Below are 26,730 nucleotides of genomic sequence, written 5' to 3'. Positions count from 1 at the left end.
GTGTGAATGAAACAAAACACAACTCCAGGTCTGTTTTTAAGGAAGTAACAGTATTATAACATGGAATAAAGCTCACAAGAGTCAATTTTGCATAATATAGGACCTTTAAATCCAGTGGGGCGTTGAAAGGTAAAGGTTCCATTTGCATGAGAAGAGCTTTACAGACACAAAGACTTCTATACAGTCCAGTCTGTCTACAGGTCATGAATCATTAACTCCACCACCGCTCAGGCTATTTCACTTATTTTGGCATCACAGTCACTATTTAACCAGAAAACACCACGCACATACAGACCTACATGAGCTTCCGTGCCTCCCGATTCTGTTTGTCTCATCAATCATCAATTAGAAGAGACGAGGCGCCAAATTCAAGATGATTCCAAACAGCACGTACGTCTTCATTTTTCATTTTACCGCTGATCACATTTACTTCAGCGGTTTTTATCACAGTCAGTTGTCATCGCATGTTTCCAAACGTCTTCCTAGTTTGTGACGTAAGCCTGAATAGAGCCAATTGGAACCAGAGTTGATGGAGCCAGAAGCACCCCCCATGCTCTTTTCCTGAAACACGGCGGCTGGCGGTTTAAAGTCAATGCTCTTGATTTAGACAAACAATTTTAACTCACAATGGAAAAAAGGTATCGTATTTTTTGGACTATAAAGCACAATATCAATAATGTTGAATTCTCTCGTCTATTTTCATACATAAGGTCCACCGGATTATAAGGAGCATTAAATGAAACAATTGAACGACACTTGAGACTAGGGATGTGACAATATCCAAAATATCGTGATATTGTATCGTCAAAGTTCTCACAATAATATCGTGGACCATCACAATATATCGAATTACAAGTCTCTTTGCTTAAATTAAGAGTTATGATGCAGCAACATCTAAAAAAAAGACAGAGAGAACTACATAGACCATGATCCTTTGCTCCATTTCAGTGCAGACTACAAGAAGAAATAACAGTTCTAACACTTTTAAGTCTTAGTTGTTTGGATTAAGTCTTGTCAAGGCATTTTTAAATGGAAAAAGTATCATATTAACAGTTTTGTACACAAAATATCACAATAAATATCGTACCGTGAGGTTCATACCGTGATGATATCGTATTGTGAGACTTGGATATCGTTACACCCACACTTGAGACTGATCCTTAGTCCAGGCGTCCACAGTCCATCAGCAGATTGTGGTGTAATTCGCCCAACGTTGCCTCCCTGTTTTGGTGAATGTGGATTATAAATGTGGGTGGATAATTTAAGTTAACTTTTTTAATTTCCTACGATCTGGACTCAGATATACGTTGTAGAAAAAAATATAGATCCCTTAAAGCTAAATAATGAATCCATTTGCGAAGCCTGGTGAATTTTTGGAATATAGACAAAGGTTTACTCTCTTAACCAGCAGTATGTCCCTAGCACATCTTGCCCCATTTCCCCAAGTATCTCCCCAAGAGCATCTGAGCTCTCAGTATTTATACAGAAATACAAGTTACATACATACCAAAGCAGAGTGGCTTTTGTTTCAGAGGCTGGTGCTAAATTAACATACAGTTGAGGACAGGCAAGTCAACAAAGGACTTCCTGAAAGAGGAGACAGTTTGTCTGCTGAGCCTTTACACATGTTAATGACATGTGATCACATTCATTTACACAAAGACAGTTTGAGAGAAGTCTTTCCACAATATAAATTTCCATCACACATACATTGAGTAATAATGTGTTTAATGCAGCTTTGTGCACATTTGATTATGTTTTACAGAAATTAAACTTAAAACCACATAACTCATTTGCATAAATTGTAAGTTCTGAAAAAAACAGCTCGCTCCTTGTGTGCTGATGCGGTTCAGCTTCTAACGGATTAAAGGACACAACTCAGTGGAATATGTGTGTTCTTTCTGTGACAAAAGCGACAAGGCGATGGCAACAGTGTACACTGAGTCGATGTAGAACTATACTTCGCCCTTTACTCCGTGAGGCTCCTGACTATTAGCCTGATTCATCAGCCGGTTTCACTTCATAGAAACCGTCTGACCTCGCCGTGTTAGAATTCGTTCGCTTGACGGTAGGCGGGTACTTTTTATCATTTAACCAAACGCTGCTATTTGGTCGTGACGTATGTAATGCGCCCCTATCGGGGATAACTGGTATATTCAACTTTTCCCAAATCCCGTAGGAAGAAGGGCAGTAACATCTTTCCCTTGATGAAATTTACCAAACTTTTTCTTTGTTCCGGCTTTAAATCCTCGATCTCAGGAATCGTTGACAACACAGAATATATGGCTCTTCACTGATTGGCTGGTGCCAACTTCCAGGGTTTTTACAAACTGTCTGTTGTATTTTGATTCCTGACCTAGTTGCTGGAGAGAAATGAAATTGAGTAGAGGCACTAGGTGGCACCAGCCTGACTACCTGACTACAGTAGCCGTAATGCTCCGACAATCCATCATTCGGTGCGGTTTTATAGTTTACCAAAGTCATACTAAAATATTTTGACAGAATTTTGAGCGCCGTGTACCACAGAAAATCGGTTCAACATCAGTAAGCACAACCAGATTTATTACATAAGGCGCACTGGATTATAAAGCACACTGTCAATTTTTGAGAAAATTAAAGGATTTTAAGTGTGTCTTATAGTCTGACAAATACGGTAGCTCATGATGTTCAATATACAGGCAAATTTAAACATAATAGGAAAAAAAACTAATACAGGAAAAATCTACATAAAGATAATTTTTATTGTTCTATCATCTAAAACCATCTGTGTATTTCTGCTCTTTGTGTATGTCAAATGCTTGTGTCTTGAAATCTCTTATCGCTGTAGATGTTAAAGTCTGTATCAGCGCTGTGTTGACGTGGTGCCACTGTCTCTCTGTTTACACAATATGACCTGAGTAAACACACAGGGCTCTCATGCAGGTGCTGCTCGCCAAACACAAGGATGACAGCAAGTTTTACGCCGTCAAAGTTCTGCAGAAGAAAGTCATCCTCAAGAAGAAAGAGGTGAGAAAGACCAGCGTGTATTATCTGTTCAAAAGCAGTGATATAAACAGTTAAAGGCACACTGTGTAACTTGTACTGAAATATCGATATATCGTATTGTTTAATGTGATGATACAGTATCGATATTGTGGGCTGCTTGCCAAGAGTATTTTTTGGTATATTTTACTAAATTATTTTGTTACAGAGCTACAGTTTTGTTGCTTGTTTAGTGTTTTGATGATTAAAATGCTTGCATTTCATATGAACTTTGCACAAGAAGTGGTTTAACAAAGACTTTTAGTATCACAGCCATGATTTAGACTGCATTTTTAATTAACTGTATCGAATCGATTTAAAATATATCGTATCGAATTGAAAGTGCACTGTATATAGGTATGTGTCATATCGGCAACTTCTTAATGATACCCAGCCCTAATCACAGCTATTATTTAGACTTTATTTTTTATTGAACCGTATCAAATCAATTTGAAATATATCGTACTGAATCGTATCAAATAGAAAGCTCACTGTATCAACATATGTATTGCGGGGTCCTGCACGGGTCCATTTTTGGAAACCCAAACCTCCACCTGTGCTGTTCAGCACCACACCTGCCTATTAACCTGTGATTTTATCAAAGTTATACCTGCACTCGCCCGGACCCGTTAACATTCCACCTGTTACCCGTCTGTGCTCCTGATAAATCACACACAAACTAAAAGCATCTATCAGAATACGAATTGAAAAGTTAAGATTTCAAGAATTATATTCACGAAATGAAGTGGTTACGCTTTCTTCAGTGCAAATACGAATTCACAGACACGACTCGACTGTAAAAATACATCATTGATCAAGATGCCAGACTTTTGTGCCGCACACGCCACGGACTGAAGCAGGACTAACCCAGGACTAAACCAGAACTAAACTAGGACTAAAACAGGATTAAACTAGACCTGACTGTTGGAATGAGCCCAGAGGTGCGCCGGTGTAGACCGCTGGGTGACCATGCGCAAAAGGACCGGCGCAGAGTCTGAGATTAGTCCTCTTTTAGACCTGGTTTAGACCTGGTTTAGTCCTGGTTTACTCCTGGTTTAGTCCTGGGTTAGAACTGGTTTAGTCCTGGTTTAGTCCTGGGTTAGAACTGGTTTAGTCCTGGGTTAGAAATGGTTTAGTCCTGGGTTAGAACTGGTTTAGTCCTGGTTTAGACCTGGTTTATATCTGGTTTAGACCTGGTTTAGACCTGGTTTAGTCCTGGTTTAGTCCTGGTTTAGTCCTGGTTTATACCTGGTTTAGACCTGGTTTATATCTGGTTTAGTCCTGGTTTAGACCTGGTTTAGACGTGGTTTAGTTCTGGTTTAGCCCTGGTTTATACCTGGTTTATATCTGATTTAGACCTGGTTTAGATCTAGTTTATTCCTGAGTTAGACCTGGTTTAGACCTGTTTTTGGCCTGGTTTAGTCGTGGTTTAGCCTTGGTTTAGACCTGGTTTAGAACTGGTTTAGTCCTGTTTTAGTTGTGGTTTAGACATGGTTTAGTCCTGGTTAGTCCTGACCCGCCCATGTGTAATCACTACCCGCCCGTAAAATTCCAGAACGTTAAAATCAGCTTGTTTCAGCAACTATTTGGGCCCGCGGATACCCGATATCCGATACCTGGTGCAGGACTCTGCCGGATTTATGGGCCAGTGACTCGGGACTCAACTTGAACTTGCCTGTCTTTGACTTGGGACCAGTGTTGGGAAGGTTACTTTTAAAATGTATTCCCCTACAAATTACAGATTACATACCCCAAAATGTAGTTTGTAACGTAATCCATTAAATTACTTAAAGTGAGTAATGTAATCTGAATACTTTGGATTACTTGATATTGTCATGGTTTTTAAAACTACATGAATGTACCAACCATATCCTGAAAATTCTTGTTTGTTCTTTTCAAATTGTCTGTTGAGCCCAAGTCTCAATGAACAGGTAATTTTTTGCTGTAGAGAAGCAAAGACTAGGATATCTGAACATAAGTTGTTTTATCTGCTAAAAGAAAATAAAATGTCCAGTCTTTCCTTAACCATATTAAAAATATTGATAGAGAAGTGCTTTTTATATGAAATCACTGCTGCCTTCAATTATGTCCACCCTAATGTTAGGTGTCATAATGTTTATTAAAAAAAATAATAAAATCACTTTCAGTACAAACAGAAAGGCGCCAGCCCAGTAAAAATCTGTAATATTTGATGTTTTTTATTCAAAATGATGCAGAATCAGATTCTTAACAATAACAATTACTAACGACCTCGTCCATTGTGTGACTGACGCCACCAACGTTAACAAGATGTTTATGTGGCTCTTACTGCCACATTCTGTTTCTGACAATGAGCGGAATTATCGAAATAAAACAAAAAAAATTAGATATAGCCCAAAATGTGAAAACAGGAAAATACCACCATGTAATCCATTTATTTTAACAAAGTAACTGTAATCCAGTTACCACTCACTGAAACAGTAACTGTAACTGAATACAGTTACTCATAAATTGTACTCTGATTACATAACTCCAGTACATGTAATCTGTTACTCCCCAACACTGCCTGGGACTTGACTCGGACTTGAGGTCAAAAACTTGAGACTTACTTGGGACTTGCAAAACAATGAATTGGTCCCACCTCTGGTAAGAATTACACACAGTACTGAATGTGGTCCCCATAAAATGCATAATTGGTTTATATTTTACACAGTGGACTCACTTTAAAAGCACAAATCTGTACAGGGGAATTTTTAATAAGAAGAATAAATGTTGACTGATTTTAAAGGGCCCATATTATGCTGTGGACTTGCTGTTATATAACCTTGATCTAATTATATTAATGGTAATAAGTCTCCAGGTTTATGGTTTGTTTGTGTAGGAGCCAGCTCACGACCGGCACGTAGCTCCTGGATCAAATGAGTTTTATGTTCCTGGTCGCAGTTAGATCAGTTATTTCGAAGAACGCATGGACTTTGAAACTTTTGTCCATCACCTGCTTGTTACTGTGGAGATGTCATTGCTCTGCTTAAAATGTTCCACAATGTTTTATTCACACATTTATTCTCACATTTATATACACAATTATTTATTCAGTTACAGATGGTTTTATAACTCCAAAATATTTAGAAAAAGAGGCATTCTGACTGTGAGCGGGGTCGAAACTTTAGCTTGGTTTGGCTTGGTCTCCATGATGATAGAAAGGTTTAATGTCATACTGTGAAACATTCTGACCGGTCATGAGCTTTGGGTAATCACCAAAAGAACAAGACAGTGGATACAAGCGGTCGAGATGAGTTTCCTCCGCAGGGTGGCTGGGTGCTCCCTTAGGCTATGTTCACACTGCAGCCTGAAGTGACTCAAATCTGATTTTTTGGCTTCTATGTGACCTGTATCTGATCTTTTAATGACAGTCTGAACGACACAGATCTGATTTTTTCAAATGTGACCCAGGCCACTTGGATATGTAGTCCTGAAACCGATACATATCCGATCTTTTGACATGCGACTTCAGTCTGAACGGCCAAAGCACATTCATCCGACCTACACGTTATCAACAAGCCACAAACGTCACTATTCTGCGCTGAAGTAGCCAAAAATTGTAAATTAACTCCGTGTCACTGAAGCGAAGCACATCACCACTCACCACTCTTGGCTACGTCTGCGCATCCACACGTTCCTTTCAATGGACTGTCCCACAAAACGCCACAGCCAAAAACCTCGTCCTTCTCCTTCTCAATCTCCTCCTTAAAACAAGTAAATTGTTCATGTTCTGGCTCCTGTACGAGAGGAACTTTAAAATCTCCAGGTGCTCAATGCTCGCATCCATGTTTGGACAACTTCCGTAAACACTGAGCACGCTCACTGCAGTTGACGTCGTCGTGTCTCCAGTGCACATGCGGGACACCTTTGTGCCGTTTACTGTTCACACTGGAGATCACATACAAGTCGCATTTAATTGGAAATGTGAACAACCTCGCAAAACATCGGATTTCACAAAAAATGTAGCCTATATCTCTGGGCTGGCCTGGATGAGCTGGAAGAAGTGTCCGGGGTGAGGGAAGTTTGGGAGTCCCTGCTTCAGTCAATCAAACTGTATTTGTATAGCACTTTTCATACATTTGAAATGTGGCACAAAGTGTTTCACATGCAAGAAAAATTACAATACAATAATTAAAAACAACAGCAACCCCCCCACCCTACTGTTTCATCCTTATATACAACAATTTAAACAGAAACATAAAACATAAACATAAAGCTCCTAAAGGTTATAATAAAAATAAAAATGGAGAGCTAAAATGAGATACACACTAAGTAAAATAGTAATGGTAATTCAAATTTAAAAATAAATATAATAATAACATAATAATAATAATTTAAGTTAAAATAGGTAAAAGTTTCAGTTAAAAGCTAAATTAAAAAGATAAGTTTTGAGTTTACTTTTAAAAATATGAACACTCGCAGTGAACCTCAGATCCTCAGGTCGACTATTCCACAGACGGGGGCCGTAAAAGCTGAATGACGCCTCACCGTGAGTTTTAGTTTGGACTCTTGGGACAGTTAGAAGACGACCACCTGAGGACCTGAGAGTCCGAGAGGCTCATATGATAAAAGCAGATCAGATAAATAAATAGACTAAGACCATTAAGAGCTTTATAAACCAACAAAAGAATTTTAAAATGCTTAGACTGCTGCCACCGTGACCCAGCCCCGAATAAGCAGAAGAAAATGGATGGATGTTAAACAATCCAGACAAAGCAATAACATCTCCATGACAGAAAGCATTTGACAGACCCTCCACCAGAAAAGTTCCACAATGCCCCATATCTCCACGGAGGCACGCAAGACAAATTACAGGTTAGATTTGTGGAGAGGCGACGCCACTCACTGTAAGAATGTTTTTAAAGATATTTTGAGCAATAAATAATACCAATAGTTGAATAAACGCAAGACAGACTGTGGACCTTTAAACCAAAACGTGAACATCTCCATGGAGACAAAAAAGCTGCAGACCCTCCCCAGAAAAGTTACACAATGTTTTTTAACAATGAGTAACCAATATCTACTTGACAAATGTATTATGTACTAACTAAAATGTCCACAGAGCAAGTTAAAACAGGTCTGCATTTTGACGTGTTTTTATCTTTCAGTTGCGAATTTTGTCACTGATTCATTATTTTACTTTTTTTGGTCCAGTTTATTTTCTTTAGTGTGTCTTTAAAGAGGAGGTATTACGTCAAATTTGCTTTTTGGAGCTTTCTCCCATGTCATTATGTTGCTCCGTCATCAAAAACATGCTCCAAGAGGTTTTAGATGTCCATCCACGCACGTTTGAGTAATCTACTGATCTCTCAAACTTGGCAAACCTGACCGGTAGTTTCATTAGCAGGACGTGTGCTGATTGTGTTGTGATATCGCTCCGAAGGGGGAGTGACTCAGCATGAATAGCAAAGGGAGAGGGGATGAAACTGAACCCAATCTAAAGTTCTTATGAGTTAAAAGTTAATACCACAAAGAGGTAAATCTCTTTAGTTTAGTTCTGGCTTAGTTGTGTGAGTAAATGTAACCAAATCTTTTACCAAGCCATTTTCTGACAACATTTTTTTGAGCAGCTGACAACTTTCTACTGCAAACTTCATAAATCTTCATGTTTATAACCTTGCTCTTGTTGCGTCGTCACTGTTTCACTTTAGTTCTTTATTTAATGTAAATAAAATAACACTGCTGGGCACAATCAGCTCGCAATAGTAAGCAGTTCTTTCTTTTATTTTTTTATTACAGACAACAGAATATAACATTTAACAAAATACAATAAAAATTACAATAATCAACATGAAACAAATCACAGAAACATAAAGCAACACCCACAACAAATACAAAAAAACAAAACAAAACACAGACACGAATTTAGTTAAATTAAACAAAAGTAATGTGGTAGAGCAACTTAAGCACACATAAATAAAATAAAAAAATTCCCTATACTTAAACTAATATTATTTTCACCATCATCATTTTTTAGTATTTATTACAATCTCAAAGCATAATTTTAAAGGCACTATTCCTATTATATATATATATATATATATATATATATATATATATATATATATATATATATATATATATATATATATATATATATATACATACACTATAAATAGTGGATTTATGAATACCTATATTTCCCTTATTAATTGTATTTTAAGTTGCTACTTTAAATCCTTATGACCGAACATTTAAAAATTTCTGACTTATTTTATTTTTAATATGTTTATATTTGTGGCCCTCTGTTTCCATAGTGATTAACTTAGACTTAGATTTAGACAAACTTTATTGATCCACAAGGGAAATTATTTGGATGCAGCAGTTCACACATCACAAAATAATATAATAACAAAGAGTTTTTATAAATAGTAATAATAAATTCTAAATAAGTAGCAAAAAAGACTTACTGTGCCAGTAAATGTACAAGTCAAAATAAAATTGAAAAATAAGTAATAAAATATAAAATATTTACAAGCGGTCATAGGACATAGAGTTATCTGTTACAGTTGTAGGGAGTATTATCTGTTACATAAGGGCGGGTTGTTGCACAGTTGTAGGGAGTATTATCTGTTACATAAGGGCAGATTGTTGCACAGTTGTAGGGAGTATTATCTGTTACATAAGGGCAGGTTGTTGCACAGTTGTAGGGAGTATTATTTGTTACATAAGGATGAGTTGTACAGTTGTAGGGAGTATTATTTGTTACATAAGGATGAGTTGTACAGTTGTAGGGCGTATTATTTGTTACATAAGGATGAGTTGTACAGTTGTAGGGAGTATTATCTGTTACATAAGGGTGAGTTGTTGCACAGTTGTAGGGAGTATTATCTGTTGCATAAGGGTGAGTTGTTTTACAGTTGTAGGGAGTATTATCTGTTACATAAACAATTAAAAACAAAATATTTAAACTGAACGATAAGGGGGAAAATATTTACTTCAAAATTTTCTGGCAAGAATCGCAATTTAGATTTACAATTTATGTTTTAATAATCGGACTTGACAAAAGACACTTCAAAAATTGCAGCCTTTGAGATTTGTTAATTGCATAAATAAAAATCACAATTTGATTCCGATTAATCTTGCAGCCCTACTAAATATTAAAAGTTCTAAAAAGGCTGCATATAACAGGAAGTTGAGCCCATATATGGTGATGATGTATAGGTTTAACTTGAAATGACATGAGGAGGCTTAATTGTCCATGAAATGACGGCGGATTCTTTTGAGTGTGTTTTTAGTAAACAAGGAGTGTGGCTCTTATCTAATCTGCAGCCTGTTCTGTTCAAAGGACAAGTTTTATAACTCCACCTCTCTGTAATCACACCACATTATCCGACACCGCCGTTTGGGCTGGAAAAATAAACACCTCGCCCACTTTTCACATTTTGGATTTACGTCAGGTGTCAGTTTTGAAATCGCAATTTGAAGCTTTTCTTCTTCGCAGATAATTAGAGTAATCTTGATGTGCTGACATCTGATAATCCTGTAGTTTAGATCTGTACAAACATGTTCTGAAGTGTCCCAGTGTGTCAGATGCCCTCACTGTGTCTCCGTGGGGTTTTATTCTGAGTAAATCCTGATAACCCTGTAGTTTAGACCAGAGCACTTAATTTTTTTCGATGTGCCTCTCAATGAACAACGTGACACTAAATCAGGATTGAACAGGTGGTTTGAATAGGCAATTTGTACGGAGTAAGAAAACTTTCAGAAATATATTTGTGTACGTAGGATAGAAATCCGTACATATTTTCTGTAGTTGAGCATAAAATAAATATTCGTAAACTCTTGAATGAGTCCAGTTATACATAAAATGTGTTGTGTGTATTTTATCCATCAGAATACGAATTGAAAAGGTACAACATCAAGAATTATAGTCACAAAATGCAATGAAAAGGTTAAGTTTTCTTCAGTACAAATACAAATTCACAGACATGACTTTACTGTCAGAAATACGTCATCACTTCACAGGACTTATGGACTAAACCAGGACTAACCTAGGACTGAGCCCAGAACTGAATCAGGAGGACTAAACCAGGATTGAACCAGGACTAAACCCGGACAAAATCAGAGCTGAACCAGGACTGAGTGTTGGGACAACGTCGACCATTGGGTGACCACGGAGCCAAACGTAGCCGTCGCCCGATCGTGCTTTGTGGACACCCTGCTCCACAGACTCGGGGTTCTCCCTCTCTCTCTCTCTCTCACAAGTCCAAGATCAGTCCTGGTTTAGACCTGGTTTAGACCTACCCGCAGGTACCCGACCTGGTGCTGATCTCTGGTTTAGATCGCTATAAACCTGATCTGAAATGTCCCAGTGTGTCAGATGCCCTCCCTGTGTGTCCCTGTGTGTTAGAGTCCACTATTTTCTCAAAATAATCTAAGGCTTCGTTTACACTGCAGCTTGAAGTGACCCAAATCAGATTTTTTGGCCCCTATGCTCCTGTCTCTGATCTTTTAATAACAGTCTGAACAACACAGATAAGATTTTTTTCAAATGCGACCCAGGCCACTTGGATACGTGCTCCTAAAACCGATACATATCCAATCTTTTGACATGCAACTTCACTCTGAACAGCCAAAGCGCATTTATCCCACCTACACGTTATCAACAAGCCACAAGCGTCAGTATTCTGTGCTCAAGTATTCTAACACTGAAGTAGGCGGAAACTGGAAGAAATCTCCTCCTTAAAACAAATAAACTGTACACATTCTGGCTCCGATACGACAGAAACTTTAAAATCTCCGGGTGCTCAGTGCTTGCATCCATGTTTAGGCAACTTCCGTGATCTCATGCCAGACACTTTTGAGGTGTTTAAAGTTCACACTGGAAATCACACACAAGTCACATTTAACTGGAAATGTGAACACGTAAAAAAAAATCTGAATTGAGCATTGTATATATTGTAATATATATTATAATAATAATATCATAATATATTTTACAAAATTATTTTGTTACAGTTACAGTTTTGTTCTTTGTTTAGTGGAAGGAAACTTGTTTATGTGACACTTTCGATATTTTCACTGTTTTGATGATTAAAATGTTTGTGTTTCATATGAACTTTGCACAAGAAGTGGTTTAACAAAGACTTTTAGTATCACAGCCATGATTTAGCCTTTATTTTTATTGAACCGTATTGAATCGATTTGAAATATATATCGTATTGAATTGAAAGTGCGCTATATCGAGGTGTGTATTGTATTGTACCTTGTGTATCGAGGTGTGTATCGTATCCGCAACTTCTGAATGATACCCAGCCCTAGAGGTATCGGTTCATATCAGTTATTGGCCAATACTTAAAGGTGCACTGTGTAACTTTTCTGATATAGGGTCCGTCACCTGCTTGTTTCTATGGACATGTCATTGTTCTGCCTGAAATGTTCCACAGTCTGACATTAAACCACTCTACTTTACATTTATTCAGTTACAAGTGGTTTTATTGCTCAAAAATACGTAGAAAAATGCAATCTGACTATGAGCGGGGTCGCCTCTCCACAGATCTGACTTGTAACTTGGTGTGGTTTGGTCTCTATGGAGATAGAAAGGTTTAACGCCATACTGTGAAACATTCCAGACAAATCAATAACATTAGAAGACAGATATCGTCAGTGAATTACAGTTAAATTCAATCTGAGTTAGGGAGAGAATTTAATTAATATCAATACTGAGCTGAAAACCAAACCTCCTCATCTGTTTGTCCTGAGTTAACTCTTCTCTTACTAAATCAGAATCACGGGAATAATACTCGGAGTCACCTGCTCAAACAATGCGACTTTAGTTACTCTTTAATACAACGTCAAGGGTCATCATGATTTTCACATTTATTGCTTTACACGTTATGCAATATCTGTACTCATGATTAGTCCATTATCAGAAATAATTGTCTTCTTGTTGAACATTAATTTCCGTTATCTATTAAAAGTAATACACGTCATTAGTAAAATGTCATCGTGTTTTGTCTTCGTATGTTTCAGCAAAAGAACATCATGGCGGAGAGGAATGTCCTGCTGAAGAGCCTCAAACACCCGTTCCTCGTTCGGCTTCATTACTCGTTTCAAACTCCAGAAAAACTCTACTTTGTCCTGGATTATGTGAACGGAGGAGAGGTAACACAAAAGTCTTTTATCACACACACACACACACACACAAAAATCAGATGTGTGAAAAGTTATACACACCACAGTATTAATGTAAAAGTGTTGGCAGTGAGATTATTTGCTTTCAAAACAAAATAACATTTCTAGTATTGTTATGTAAAAATAAACCTGGTCTCTGTGTAGTTTAGACCAGGAAAACTGTTCTGAAAAGACAGAAGAGAGAGGAAGAGACAAGGAGAGAGAGAAAGACAGTAAGAGAGACAGGGACAGAGAATAGGAGAGAGAGAGACAGCGAGGGACAGAGAGAAAGAGCGAGAGACACAGAGAGTGAAAGACAGAGACAGGGAGAGAAAGAGACAGAGAGAGAGGAAGAGAGAGCGATAGAAAGAGACAGACAAAGAGAGAGAGAGACAGGGAGAGAAAGAGACAGAGAGAAAGACACTGAGAGAGAAAGAGAGAGACAGGGACAGAGAGCGAATAAGAGAGAGACAGAGAGTGTAAGAGAGAGAGAGACAGGGAGAGAAAGAGACAGAGAGAGAGAGGAAGAGACAGAGAAAGAAAGACAGGAAGAGAGACAGGGAGAGTGAGAGAGAAAGAGAGAGAGAGAGACAGTGAGAGAGAGAAAGAGAGAGACAGGGACAGAGAGAGAATAAGAGAGAGAGAGAGAGAGAGACAGACAGAGAGAGAGAGAGGAAGAGACAGAGAGATATATATGAATAAAATAGGTTATAGGAAAAAAGTTGAAAATAAAAGGAATTATTGCTGAGTTGAACAAAGGAATAGAGCTAAACCGATACATCAATAGGCCGATATTTACACTTTTTAGCGTTTCGGCAAAGATCAATATTTTGTTTTGGCCAACCTGTTACATAAAGACTCTGCATAAAACTTTGTGCACTTAATATCGTATCGTATCAAATAGAAAGCTCACTGTATCGAGGTATGTATCGTCTCATGGCTTATGTATCGTATCGGCATCTTCTTAATAATACCCAGCCTTGTTCATTACGTTCCTACTGTTGTGACTTTTCCAAAAGTTTGATTTGATTTCTGTCTTTGTTTTTTAGTTGTTCTTCCACCTGCAGAGGGAGAGGTGCTTCTCTGAGTCTAGGGCCAGATTCTACGCGGCGGAGGTGGCCAGTGCGATAGGCTACCTGCACTCTCTCAACATTGTTTACAGGTCCGTATAAAAACTCTCTGAACATTCACTTAAGCCAGGGGTGTCAAACTCATTTTGGTCGTTTGGTCGTTTGGGGGCCGTATCCAACCGACTTTGATCCCCAAGGGGCCGGATCAGAAAACTCATGTCATATAAACCCCAAAAATAACAATAAGTTCAAATATTTGTGCAGAGAAATACAAATCTATTACAGAAATCTTTTTTAATTGATGAACTCTTTCTTTTACAAAATATTATAATATTATGAACAACCTGAAACTTTAAGAAAAATGCTGTTTCAACACAATGTTTTAACATGAACTTGTTTAAAATTAACTTGTAGAAATAGGAATAAGTAAATTTTTGTTGTAAAATTCTGCACTCGGCTCCACTTTTCTCATTTTGGACATTTTTCTGATGAGGGTGTCACAGTCAACAGTTAAAACGATCGTCCTTTAAGAGCGTTTGGAAAGAGACAATTCTTCATTTGTGCTGCTCTGGTGGGAGGGGCCACGTACAGAGACGCTGCTGTGATAAACACCACAGAAAAGTAACAAGATTTTAATAAAAAATAGAATTAAAATATTTTAGTAGAAAATCAGCCGAAGGCCAGATTAAAGGTCTTGGAGGACTGGATCTGGCCCCCGGGCCGCATGCTTGACACCTGTGACTTAAGCGTTACCACGTCTGTAAATCTGAAATAACTGAGCTGTGGTTTTTACTGTAGAGACCTGAAGCCAGAAAACATCCTTCTGGACTCACAGGTGAGAGACGTGACACTATCTGCGTAAAATAATACAACAAATATGACAATTCTGATCATATTTATTTGTAACAAGGTCCTTTACTTCACTCAGTTTGGCAGTTTTGTTTTATTCAGTGTTTTTTTTTTTTTTTTCCAAAACTAGGGCTGAAACAAACTGAGGCAACTAAGTGGGACTTTTATAAACGCCACTGTCGATGAGTGTGCAGAGAGAGAAAGACACACAGAGAGAAAGAGAGAGGAAGAGAGAGAGACAGGGAGAGAGGGAGAGACAAAGGGAGAAACAGATGGAGAAAAAGACAGAAAGAGAGAAATAGACAGAGAGAGAGAGAAACTGATGAAAAAAAGAGGCAGAGAGAGAGAAAAAGACAGAGAGAGAGAGAAGGTGAAAGAGACAGAGAGAGAAATAGACAGCCAAAGAGAGAGACAGAAAGAGAGAGAAAGAGGCAGAGAGAGAGACACAGGGAGAGGGGTAGAGAGAGAGGGAGAAATAGATGGAAAAAGAGAGAGAGGGGGTGAGAGAGAGATAGGGAGAGGGGGAGAGAAAGATTGAGAAACAGATGGAGAAAGAGAGAGAGAGTGAAAGAAAAACAGATGAGAAAGAGAGAAAAAGACAAAGAGAGAGATGGTGAAAGAGACATACAGAGAAAGACACAGAAAGAGAGAGAAACAGGCAGAGAGAAAGAAACAGAGACAGACAGAGAGACAGGAAGAGTGAGAGAAAGCGAGAGAGAGACGGGGGGAGAGAGAAATAGAGAGAGAGACAGAGAGAGAGAAACAGATGGAGAAAGAGACAGAGACATAAAGAGAGAGAAACAAAGAGAGAGGAACAGATGGAAAAAGAGAGAGAGAGATATATGAATAGAGAGGCAGAGAGAGAGAAAAAGAGATAGAGAGACAGAGAGAAGGAGACAGAAAGAGAGAGAGAAACAAAGAGAGAGAAACAGACAGAGAGAGAGAGAGATATGAATAGAGAGGCAGAGAGAGAGAAAAAGAGATAGAGAGACAGAAAGAAAGAGACAGAAAGAGAGAGATATATAGAGAGAAACAAAGAGAGAGAAACAGACAGAGGAGAGAGAGAGAGATGAATAGAGAGGCAGAGAGAGAGAAAAGGAGATAGAGAGACAGGGACAAAGAGACAGAAAGAGAGAGAGAAACAAAGAGAGAAACAGACAGAGAAAGAGAGAGAGAGAGATATGAATAGTGAGGCAGAGAGAGAGAAAAAGAGATAGAGAGACAGAGAGAAAGAGACAGAAAGAGAGAGAGATATAGAGAGAGAAACAGACAGAGAAAGAGAGAGAGAGAGAGATGAATAGAGAGGCAGAGACGGCGCTGGGTGTAACTTCAGATGTAAAAGGCTCTTTGTTTGCTCAGGGTCATGTGGTGCTCACAGACTTCGGTTTGTGCAAAGAGGGAGTGGAACCTGAAGGAACCACCTCCACCTTCTGCGGCACCCCCGAAGTGAGTCCACCACCACCACCGTCTCTCCACACACCTCACTATCTTTCACTTTAACTTTTGTCGTCCCTTTTTGAACAGTGTATAATTTATATGTATTATTAAGCTATTCTTCATTTATTGTTGCAGTATTTGGCTCCTGAGGTGTTGAGGAAAGAGCCGTATGACCGCACGGTGGACTGGTGGTGCCTCGGGGCTGTGCTCTATGAGATGATCTACAGCCTGGTTAGTGATTTTCAGTTTGCCGATGTCCACTCTGCTGTGAAATTCTTTTAAAACAGGACTAAACCTACTACTGTAACTACTCGAGTCTGGAACAAAAGAAAGTCCATGTGAGGTCAAATTAGGTCTGTGCTTCAAAAAGTAGGTTTGAGTCAGGTTTCGCTGATTTAGACTTAGATTTAGACATTTAAAGAGAGAGAGAAAGGGAGAAAAAGAGACAGAGAGAGAGAGAAAGCCAGTGAGAGAGAGACAGAGAAAGAGAAAGAGAGAGAGAGACAGAGAGAAAAAGAAAGAGAAGAGAGAGAGTGAGAGAGAAGAGAGAGAGTGAGAGAGAGAGAGAAAGGAAGAAAAAGAGACACAGAGAGAGAAATGGAGAAAAAGAGACATAGTGGGAAAGAGACAGAGAGAGAGAGAGACAAAGAGACAGAGAGAGACAAAGAGACAGAGAGAGAGAGAGACGGTGGTCTGGTTTGGAATGGTTTTCTCCGATCATTATCTTACTCTGAAGTTGTATTAAACATGTTTGAACTGGAAGTCAGTGGACCTGTTTCTATTATTCATTTATCTGTATTTATACAGGGAGAGCCCGGCCACTGTCAATCACTGTTACAATGAACTAAATGTAATTATGTAATGATGATCTACGTGTGGTTTAATACTAAATATTTATATAATATATAACATAATATGTCATGTTAAGGCTGTGCAATTAATCGAATTTTGATCACGATTTCGATTTGTGTGTCAAACGATTTCCAAACTCATATAATCGAGTTGAAACAATTTATACAAACAAACAAAGTTTATTTTGGGATATTTTTTATATAAATAAATAATATATTTATTTTATTTTTTAAATCCATAGATTGTAGAACAGCTGGGTGTAAAGTTTATTTTGGAATCAAAATCAAAATCTGTTCTTGAAACGAGTGACTGTGACTCAGAGAACCTCAGTTTACCCCTGTGTGTGTCGTTTGCCCCCAGCCGCCCTTCTACAATCGGGACGTGGCAGAGATGTACGACGGCATCCTCCACAAGCCTCTGCCTCTGCCCGCGGGAAAGTCTGACGCCGTGTGCTCCCTGCTCACCGGGCTCCTGCAAAAGGACCAGCACCGCAGACTCGGCGCCATCGCAGACTTTGTGAGTCACACTCAAAAATGTATAATCTCTGAAAAGTTTAACATGAACCATCTCCAACATGATAGAAACACAGAACAGACTCACCATCAGCAGAACACCCCTCTGTCACAGAAAGAATACTCATACTTTTTAATCTGACAGAAGCTGAACCACATCAGTGCACAATAGTGAGCTGTTTTTTGAGCACTTTTTGAGTTTATGCAAATGAGCCATGTGGTTTCAAGTTTCGTTTCTGTAAAATGTAAACAAATGTGCTCGAAGCTGTGTGGATAGGGAAGACTTGCGGACATAGAAACGACGTGTCTGGATGCAGATTGTTTCCGATATGATGATATGGTGATACAGTGGCCATACTAGCTTGTCAAAGCCTGATCCCATCAGATCTCAGAAGCTAAACAGGCTGGGCCTGGGTAGTACTTGGATGGGAAACCGCTAGGAATTCCAGGTGCCACAGTGGGGTGCCAGTGGCAACAAAAAAAACTGTCGTTGTGTCCTTAGGCAAGACACTTCACCCACATTGCCTAGTATGAAGTATGAATGGTGTGAGCATGAGTGATGGTGGTGGTCGGAGGGGCCGATGGCGCAGATTGGCAGCCTCGCTTCCGTCAGTCTGCCCCAGGGCAGCTGTGGCTACACTTGTATCTTACCACCACTGAGTGTGTAGTGACTGAATAATGAACTGTAAAGTGCTTTGGGTATCTTGAAAGGCACTATATAAATGCAATCAATCTATCAGTGATACGGTGATTTCTTTCAGTGTAAACATAGTCTAAAACCTGCTCCGTGTGTGAATCAGGCAGCCACAAAAGAAGAATACATTTAGTTGTAGTAATAGTTGTAGTAATAGTAGCAGTAGTAGTTGTTGTTGTAGTAGTTGTTATGGTTGGAATAGTGATGTTTCATAACAAAAATAGAAAAGAACAGAATGCCTTTTATTATCACTATACACATGTACAATTTACACTACACCTGTTGGAGAGATTTAGGACTGAGAATGTGATGCAATGTACTGGGACACTTAATCCCAAACAACACTCCGATCAGAGAGTGAAGACGGACACCAGCATGAATCTAAGCAGCTTTAATGCCCTTTCTTGTGCCTTTGTATTTGTCTGTTTATCTATCTATCCTTTCATCTGATTTCTGTCCATTCATCTGTCCATCCTTCCATCTGAACTATCCACTCCACTCACCTGACCCACCATGTGACCCAATAAAAGAAAAGAAAAAGTTTTTTGATTAAAATTGTTGAATGAAATCTTTTGAACAGAGCAGATGTTCACTCTGTTTTCAAGTGGTGTATTGATTTACCACAGCTAGAAATATTTATACTATTTACAATTTATATACAAAAAATAAAAAACAGAAGACAATAATTTTAGCATCAGCAGTGCAGAAACTGAAGTATCATTGTAGGCACACATACAGCCACAGCCTGCACTGATGAACTTACAACAATACCCATGTACACTGAGACTGAAAGCAACTCACTCTTCACTACAGATATGTACATGGGATATTTACAGCTTGGATTGTTCAGTTCTGGTCGGAACGCTGGTGGACACTTCCTTATATCTGCCTGCAAGGAGGAGCTAACTATAATGAAACTACTTGTAACACACCCACTTGTTTACAGTTTCTCTGAGTTAGTTAAGCCTATTCATCTTGCACTGAGTGTGGGGTCATACTAGCTTAACTATTCAGGGCCATAATGGAGCTTTCACACCTCTGAACATGACATGGCCATCCCTTTTGTTATCTTTGTTTGTTTGGATTTAGGTTTGAGGATGGAGTTGTAAATAGGAGATAGATGGAGTCCCCCATTTCTCTTCAAAGATGGATTGTCTTTCCTAACAATAGCTTCTTTAACTCTCAAACAACTCTGTTCTCTGGCTAAGATCTGTACCTCACTGTCCTCAAATGAGTGGCCCATGGCTTTTTAGGTAGAGATGACAGAAGACTGAGGTCCTGTGTTGCTCTCTCGTCTGTGTTGGTACATCCTCTTATGAAGCGGCTGTTTCGTTTCTTCAGTGTAGCGTTCACTGCAGTCTTCACTGCACAGAATGGACTAGACCACATTGCTTTGTTTGTGGCTCGGTGTTTTGTCTTTTTTTTGGGGTGGACCAGTTTCTGTCTTAAAGTGTTTGTAGGTTTGAAATATACATGTTGTCTGAAAATCCTCAGTTGTTTTTCAGAAACACCGGTCCTGTAAGGAATAGTTACCTGCTTTCTCCTGGGTTCTGATTCTCTGTTGTCCAGTTTTTTAGCTCTCTTTGTTTTATTGAAAGCCCATTTTGGATATCCACAAACATAGAGGACTTTCTGCACATGTTTTTCTTCTTTCTCCTTTCCCTCTGTCCTTGAAGGAATCTTGCTTAGCTCTATTGCCCACTGAAGCGACAGAAGTAACTCCTACTAATATCACGAAAATTTTGCATTTTGTTACAGTTGGAAATCAAGAACCACACATTCTTCTCTCCAATCAACTGGGACGACCTTTACCACAAGAGAATCACTCCTCCCTACAACCCCAACGTGGTGAGTTTAGAACCTGTCATTTGGGGGGTTTGGTCCGTAAATGCTACAAAAATTTTAGTATCACCCTCGACACTGAGTACTAGTATCGTATCGGTGCATCCCTAATGATAATACTAGTGAAAAAAAGCTCTGTTTCTCTGTATTTCCCGGGGACAGTCACAGTTTTGAGCCCAGTGTCTCCTGTCCCCTGCAGATTTATACAAAACCAGTGATTTGACCTAGTTTTATACAAGAAAAGTCCCAGGTGTCCCTATTTTTGACCATATTGATCTCTGCCAACACTAAAGAGAGGCATAAACTGTAATTTGTTGAGGTAAAATACATAAAAGCTGCTTAAAAATTACCAAAACACAAAGAAAATGGGACTATACAGGTACTAGACCGGGACTAAACCAGCCTGTCCTTTCATGCTGTGGCCCCCAAATTATGGAAAGCCCTTCCCCTCGCCCTCGATGAGCCAGACTCTATTGACTGTTTTGAAAAGCAACTCAAGACACGACGATTTAGACAAGGTTTATGTTGACTGTGTCTGTATTTCCTTTGTTCTTGTACAAGTTGTTTATTGCACTTTGTAAAGAACTTTCAGATTTTTTTAATCTGTGAAAGGTGCTCTATAAATAAAGTCTTTCTTACTTACTTAATTACTTACATTTACATTAAATTACATCAAATACTAGGGGTGTAACGGTACATTCGTGCCAAACTGTTTCAGTACAGGACGTTCAGTTCAGTGCAGGGCTGTGCACGAGTGAGTTCACGGAATTTGTGTGTGTTTACATTCCACCACGACATGTGCAGTTACACAGAGGCTCGACTGTTTAATATTCACAAGGAAACTTTGGATTTGGATTGGGGCAGTGTTTCCTGCAGTGCTTTATAGTTAGTGCAACTGCCTTGACAACAATTGCCCAACCCCCGACTACATCCCTTCAAACCACAATCATTGCACCCCGGTCCTCACTTTTGCCTTTTGCCGACACAGAATCCCCCCCAAGTTGTGTTTTATGTCCAAAAATATGAATATTGAGTAAAACTTCATCCTGGAACTGTTAGTGTTGCACTTTACTTTTTGAAAAGTTTTGTTTACTGTTTACAAGGAATTTATTTTTCATAATTTTTTTCAAACATTTGTTGCTTATTTGAGAATATTTTATTTAACTTATTAGTATTACCAAGCAGCAGTTTGCACTTATTTTATTTTCCCATTTGTATAATGTTATTGTTATGTTATAATTGTTGGTTTAATAAAAACACAAATAAACATCAAGCAAACGGTTTTGAATTTTGTTCCCAAACTGAACCGAAAATAAACCGAAGCGTGACCTCAAAACTGATGTACGTATTGAAACATGATTTTTGTACCGTTCCACCCTTGTTAAATAGATTATAAACATGCCATCTGTAACACGTTGAATCAGTCCAGGTCTGATTTGTGCTGTTATGTTCCAGCGGGGCCCTGCAGACACGCAGCACATCGACCCAGAGTTCACCAGAGAAATGGTCCCAAACTCCGTGAGTCGGACCCCGGAACTGAGCGCCGGAACCAGCGCCAACAACGCCTTCAACGGCTTCTCCTTCGTCGCTACAGAGGACAGCTTCCTCTGAGCCCCTCCATCTCCTCCTCCTCTTCATCTTCACAAACACAAGGGGGAGAATTATTTTGTGTTTTGACGAAGACCAACTGAGCCGTAGGTTTAGCGGACTCCATTTTCTAAAGCTGAATGGACATTTCACTTTTCACTGTTATGAAGCATATTAGGATTTCATTTTTTAAGACTTTTATAACACATTTATTCACACTGATTTGTAAATTACACCTTGTATATGGATTAAGGGTTTGGGAATGAAGTATTTTTAATTTAACATGGCTAAAAATACAAATAAATACAGCACAATTGTATATATTTTTGAATGTTAAAAGGGTAGTTTGAGATTTTGTGGTAAAACTTATGGCTTCACATTTACGTCGAGTTCAGTTTTTTCATGTAGCAGTGACACGTGTCAATCATAGAGGCTCATGTCATCCTAATGTTGTCCTAAAAGACGGAAGTTAGACGTTTAGACTTTAAAGGAATGCAGCGAGAACAGAATAAAACTTAAAGGAGCCGTATTTTTACCGATTTGTTTTTATGATTTAACATTTAACATTAACATCCAACACGGCGGCCGTTTGGAGCTGCTCCTCCGACATGTTTTTATGGAGAATCTTTTGGACATTCTGAGCTTTGTACGGCGGCAGCGTTCTGTGTCTTTGTGATAAAACAAGTGCGAGTGTGCCCTGAACTGAAGCTGAAGCCCGTGATGGTGCTGAGACGATGACATCTGATGACCTCCCGTCACACATGTACTGTTGTTTGTATACAAATATTAAAAATGGATGAAATGGGACAGGTAAAAAAACATATAACTTCATGTTGTCTGCGCTGAAATGAATCATGGGATATGTAGTTCCCGATGTTTATTAGCTACGAGGAAAAATGCATTTAAGCAAAAGAACTTGTGGTTCGATATATTGTGACAGGCCAAGGTTTTATTGTGAGACTTTTGACAGAGACTTTTGGAGAGAGAAGAGAGAGAGAAGAAAGAAGAGAGAGAGAAGAGAAAGAAGACAGAGAAGAGAGAGAATAGAGGAGAAAGAAAGAGGAGAGACAGGAAAAAGAATGAGAGAGAGGAGACAGAGGAGAGAAGAGAGAGAAAAGAGAGGACAGATGAGAGAGAAAGGAAAGACAGGAATCTGAGAGAGAGAAAGAGAGAGAGGAGACAGAGGAGGGAGAAGAGAGGGGGGAGACAGAGGAGGGAGAGAAGAGAGAGGAAAAACAGGTGAGAGAGAGACAGAAGACAGAGAAGAGAGAGAGGAAAGACAGGAGAGAGAGAGACAGCAGAGAGAGAGAGGAAAGACAGGAGAGAGAGAGAGAAGACAGAGGGGAGAGAGGAGAGAGAAAGGGAAGACAGTAGAGAGAGAGAGTGGAGACAGGAAAGAGAAGACAGAGGAAAGAGAGAAGACAGAGGAGAGAGAGAAAAGACAGGAGAAAGAGAGAGAGAGAGGAAAGAGAGAAGACAAAGGAAAGAGAGTAAAGACAGGAGATAGAGAGGAGAGAGAGGAGACAAAGGAAAGAGAGAGAAGACAGAGGAGAGAGAGGAAAGACAGCAGAGACAGGAGAGAGGAAAGAGAGAGACAGAAAGAGAGGAAACAGAGGAAAATGAGTGGAAAGACAGAGGAGAGGAGACAGGACTCATGCCTGTCACAGCAAGTGTCAAAACAGCCATGTTCTTTATATGAACCATTACATCTGTGTCCACAACACACGTCTGTGGGCATCATCACTTCTTCATATATTCTGCTCTGAAATGAAGCAAAGGATCATGGTTTATGTAGTTCTTTTTTCATTTTTTTCTATATTGTGATGATCCATGATATTATTCTGAGGCTTCTGACTGCACAATATCACTTCTATCAAAGCAAATTGTTGATTTTAGGTCTCAGAAAAGTACCCGGGTTATGTTTAGAACAGATGATTTTTATGAAGCATCCGAGTGATTATGTAAAGCTGCCGTTTTGAGGCCAAGACCGGGCGGGCGGTGTGTTTGTGTACAGTGTTCATTCATTTGGATCCACCTGTGAAGAGACCAGAGTGTTCTGAAACCCAAACATATCATGAACATGCATGTACGCGCACGGACACAAATGTTACACTGGGAAAAGGCTTGGCCAGAATTTAAGATAGAAACACTTAAATCTATCAGAAAATGACTTAAAAGTAGTGAAATTATCTGTTCATGCAGCAAGATCATTTTAATTGACAAGTTATCTTAAAATAAACGACCTCTAGACTAGAATTAAGCATCTCAGAATTAGTGAGTAGTGTTGTAGTCAAGACCGCACTAATCGAGACCAAGACCAGTCCGAGACCACAGGGTCCCGAGACCAGGACAAGACCAAGACCTCTGAGAGCCGAGGCCGAGACAAGATGAAGACTTTTAAAGGTCAAGACCGAGACCACGGCCCATGGAGACCAAACTGAGACCATCTTTGTCATTTCTTACCTTTATTTGTATTGTACAGTTATTTTGGCACATATACAGTATATCAATCTTTTTTGGACCTTGACCCACAGTTTGAGAAAAAGTTTAGGATAACTTTCACTGGCACTTTACAGAAAACAACTTCAGAGTGAGTCAAGTGTATTTTTTCACATTCATAACATTTACAGTTACATTATCTTACAGGTTTTGACAAGACAAGTTTAGTTGTACAGCACAATTCATAAACAAAGTGATTCAAAGTGCTTTATAGAATAAGAAATACATTAAAATCATGACAAAAACAAATCAAAACATAAATAAACATCATAAAATTAAAGATTAAACCAGTGTTTCCAAAGACTGGATTGCGACCCTCAGGTGGGTCACAAGACGTTTTTTTGGGTTGCCTTGTCACGATCTGCATGTAGGTCTGACACATACAGTTCTGACACATGAGAGCGAGTGAGTCCTCTGCAAAGACGCTATGGATGTGTGACATTATCATCATTCTGAATAAGTATTCCGTCGGAATATCCTGTCCTCAGTTAGCCTGATTCATCAGCTGGTTTCACTTCGTAGAAGCCATCTTACCTGTGTGTTAGAATTCGTTCGCTCGACGGTAGGCGGGTACTTTTTTAATTTAACCAATCGCTGCTATTTGGCTGTGACATATGTAATCCAAATCCTGTAGGAAGAAGGGCAATAACGTCTTTCCCCTTGATCAAATTCACCACACATTCTCTTTGTTCCAGCTTTAAATCCTCGATCTCGGGAATCATTGCCAACACAGAATGTCTGACTCTTCACTGTTTGGCTGGTGCCCGAACTCGCACTTCCGGGTTCTTGCAAACCATCTAGTGCAGGGGAGGGCAAACTTTCTGGCTCGCGGGCCACATAGGGTCCTAAAGTTTGACTGAAGGGCCGGACAGAAGATAGGACATAACGTGTTAAGAGCTCAGATTCATTAAGTTCTTATTCACATTTATCTAGGACTTCAGACGCGCTACACGTTTCATCACTGCTGTGAAAAATACAACACATAAAACTGTTAGAGACCTGTTTCATAACATTGTACACATTAACAATTACAACTCAGAAATCATAGGTTTCTTTGATTGATTTTTACCAAGTCAAAATAGAAGCAGTGCAGTCTTATATCTTAAGCACCAACTACTTCACTCATGGTCCGAATAACTCCTGTAAGAACACTTTCCCATAAAGCATTGCGGCCAACATAATACGCCGCAACTCAATGTATATATAGTGCGCCATCGACTGGGAAACGCTGGAAATGCATGACAAATAAAACAACAAGGTTTATTATTGTAATTTATTCCAGTTCGGCGGGCCGGATTAAAAGGTTTAAAGGGCCGCATACGGCCCACGGGCCGTAGTTTGCCCACCCCTGGTCTAGTGTATTCTGATTCCTGACCTAGTCGCTGGAGAGAATTGAAATTGAGCAGAGGCACTAGGTGGTGCCAGCCTGATATATAGGTCTGACATATACAGTTCTGACACATGAGAGCGAGTGAGATCTCTGCAAAGACGCTATGGATTTGTGACATTATCGTCATTCTGAATAAGTATTTCGTCAGAATCTCCTGTCCTCAGTGGGGCCAGTGTCTCTATGAATACTTCTTTCCCTACTACATATACAGTTGTGTGAATTGAGATTTCCTGTGCTCACAAAAATGACAAAAGAAAGACAAAAAAGACAAAGCACAGAAACAGACTGAACGTTGCACCTGCTCTGCTGCTGCGTCTCCTCCTGCACTAGGACTAAACACAATACAAAAACACAAACAGGTACACCTATCTCACTAGAAAAATTGAAATGTTAAGACATGTTTTGTGTAATTTCTATGGGTGTAACAATATCCAAGTCTCACGATACAATATCATCACGGTATGAACCTCACGGGACGATATTTATTGCGATATTGTGTTAAAGTTCACAGTATGTTGGGGAGGCTCACGATTAGGGATGTAACAATATCCAACTCTGTACAATATTTTCACGATATACATCTCACGGTACGATATTTATTGCGATATTTAGTGAAAAAAACTGTTAATATGCTTCTTTTTCCTCTTAAAATGCCTTGACAAGACTTAATCCAAACAATTAAGACTTAAAAGTGCTTAGAACTGTTATTTCTTCTTGTAGTCTGCGCTGAAATGAAGCAAAGGATCATGGTCTATGTAGTTCCCTCTGTCTTTTTTTTTTAGCTATTTCTGCACCATAACTCTTCATTTAAGCTAAGAGACTTGTAATTCGATATATTGT

At 39.1% G+C, this 26,730-nt stretch overlaps 1 protein-coding gene and 1 pseudogene across 1 annotated transcript in view; both read left to right on the top strand.

Annotated features, from left to right (window-relative positions):
• sgk2a (serum/glucocorticoid regulated kinase 2a) overlaps positions 1–24,019 on the top strand; it is a 50,776-nt gene extending 26,757 nt beyond the window's left edge. Inside the window, exons 5-13 of the mRNA XM_020940812.2 lie at positions 2,923–3,006; positions 13,018–13,149; positions 14,208–14,320; positions 15,027–15,063; positions 16,437–16,523; positions 16,650–16,745; positions 17,727–17,882; positions 20,331–20,420; positions 21,870–24,019. Of these exons, the coding sequence (XP_020796471.2) occupies positions 2,923–3,006; positions 13,018–13,149; positions 14,208–14,320; positions 15,027–15,063; positions 16,437–16,523; positions 16,650–16,745; positions 17,727–17,882; positions 20,331–20,420; positions 21,870–22,025 (951 nt within the window). The 3' untranslated portion in view covers positions 22,026–24,019. The remainder of the gene's footprint in view (positions 1–2,922; positions 3,007–13,017; positions 13,150–14,207; positions 14,321–15,026; positions 15,064–16,436; positions 16,524–16,649; positions 16,746–17,726; positions 17,883–20,330; positions 20,421–21,869) is intronic.
• Positions 18,223–18,339, top strand: LOC129412458 (5S ribosomal RNA; annotated as a pseudogene).
• Positions 24,020–26,730: the final 2,711 nt, after the last annotated feature.

The sequence above is a fragment of the Boleophthalmus pectinirostris genome, unplaced genomic scaffold (assembly GCF_026225935.1).
Source record: "Boleophthalmus pectinirostris isolate CB_2022bp ecotype Guang Dong unplaced genomic scaffold, ASM2622593v1 HiC_scaffold_8, whole genome shotgun sequence".
Classification (NCBI taxonomy): domain Eukaryota; kingdom Metazoa; phylum Chordata; class Actinopteri; order Gobiiformes; family Gobiidae; genus Boleophthalmus; species Boleophthalmus pectinirostris.
This window is presented reverse-complemented; position numbering and strand designations above follow the sequence as displayed.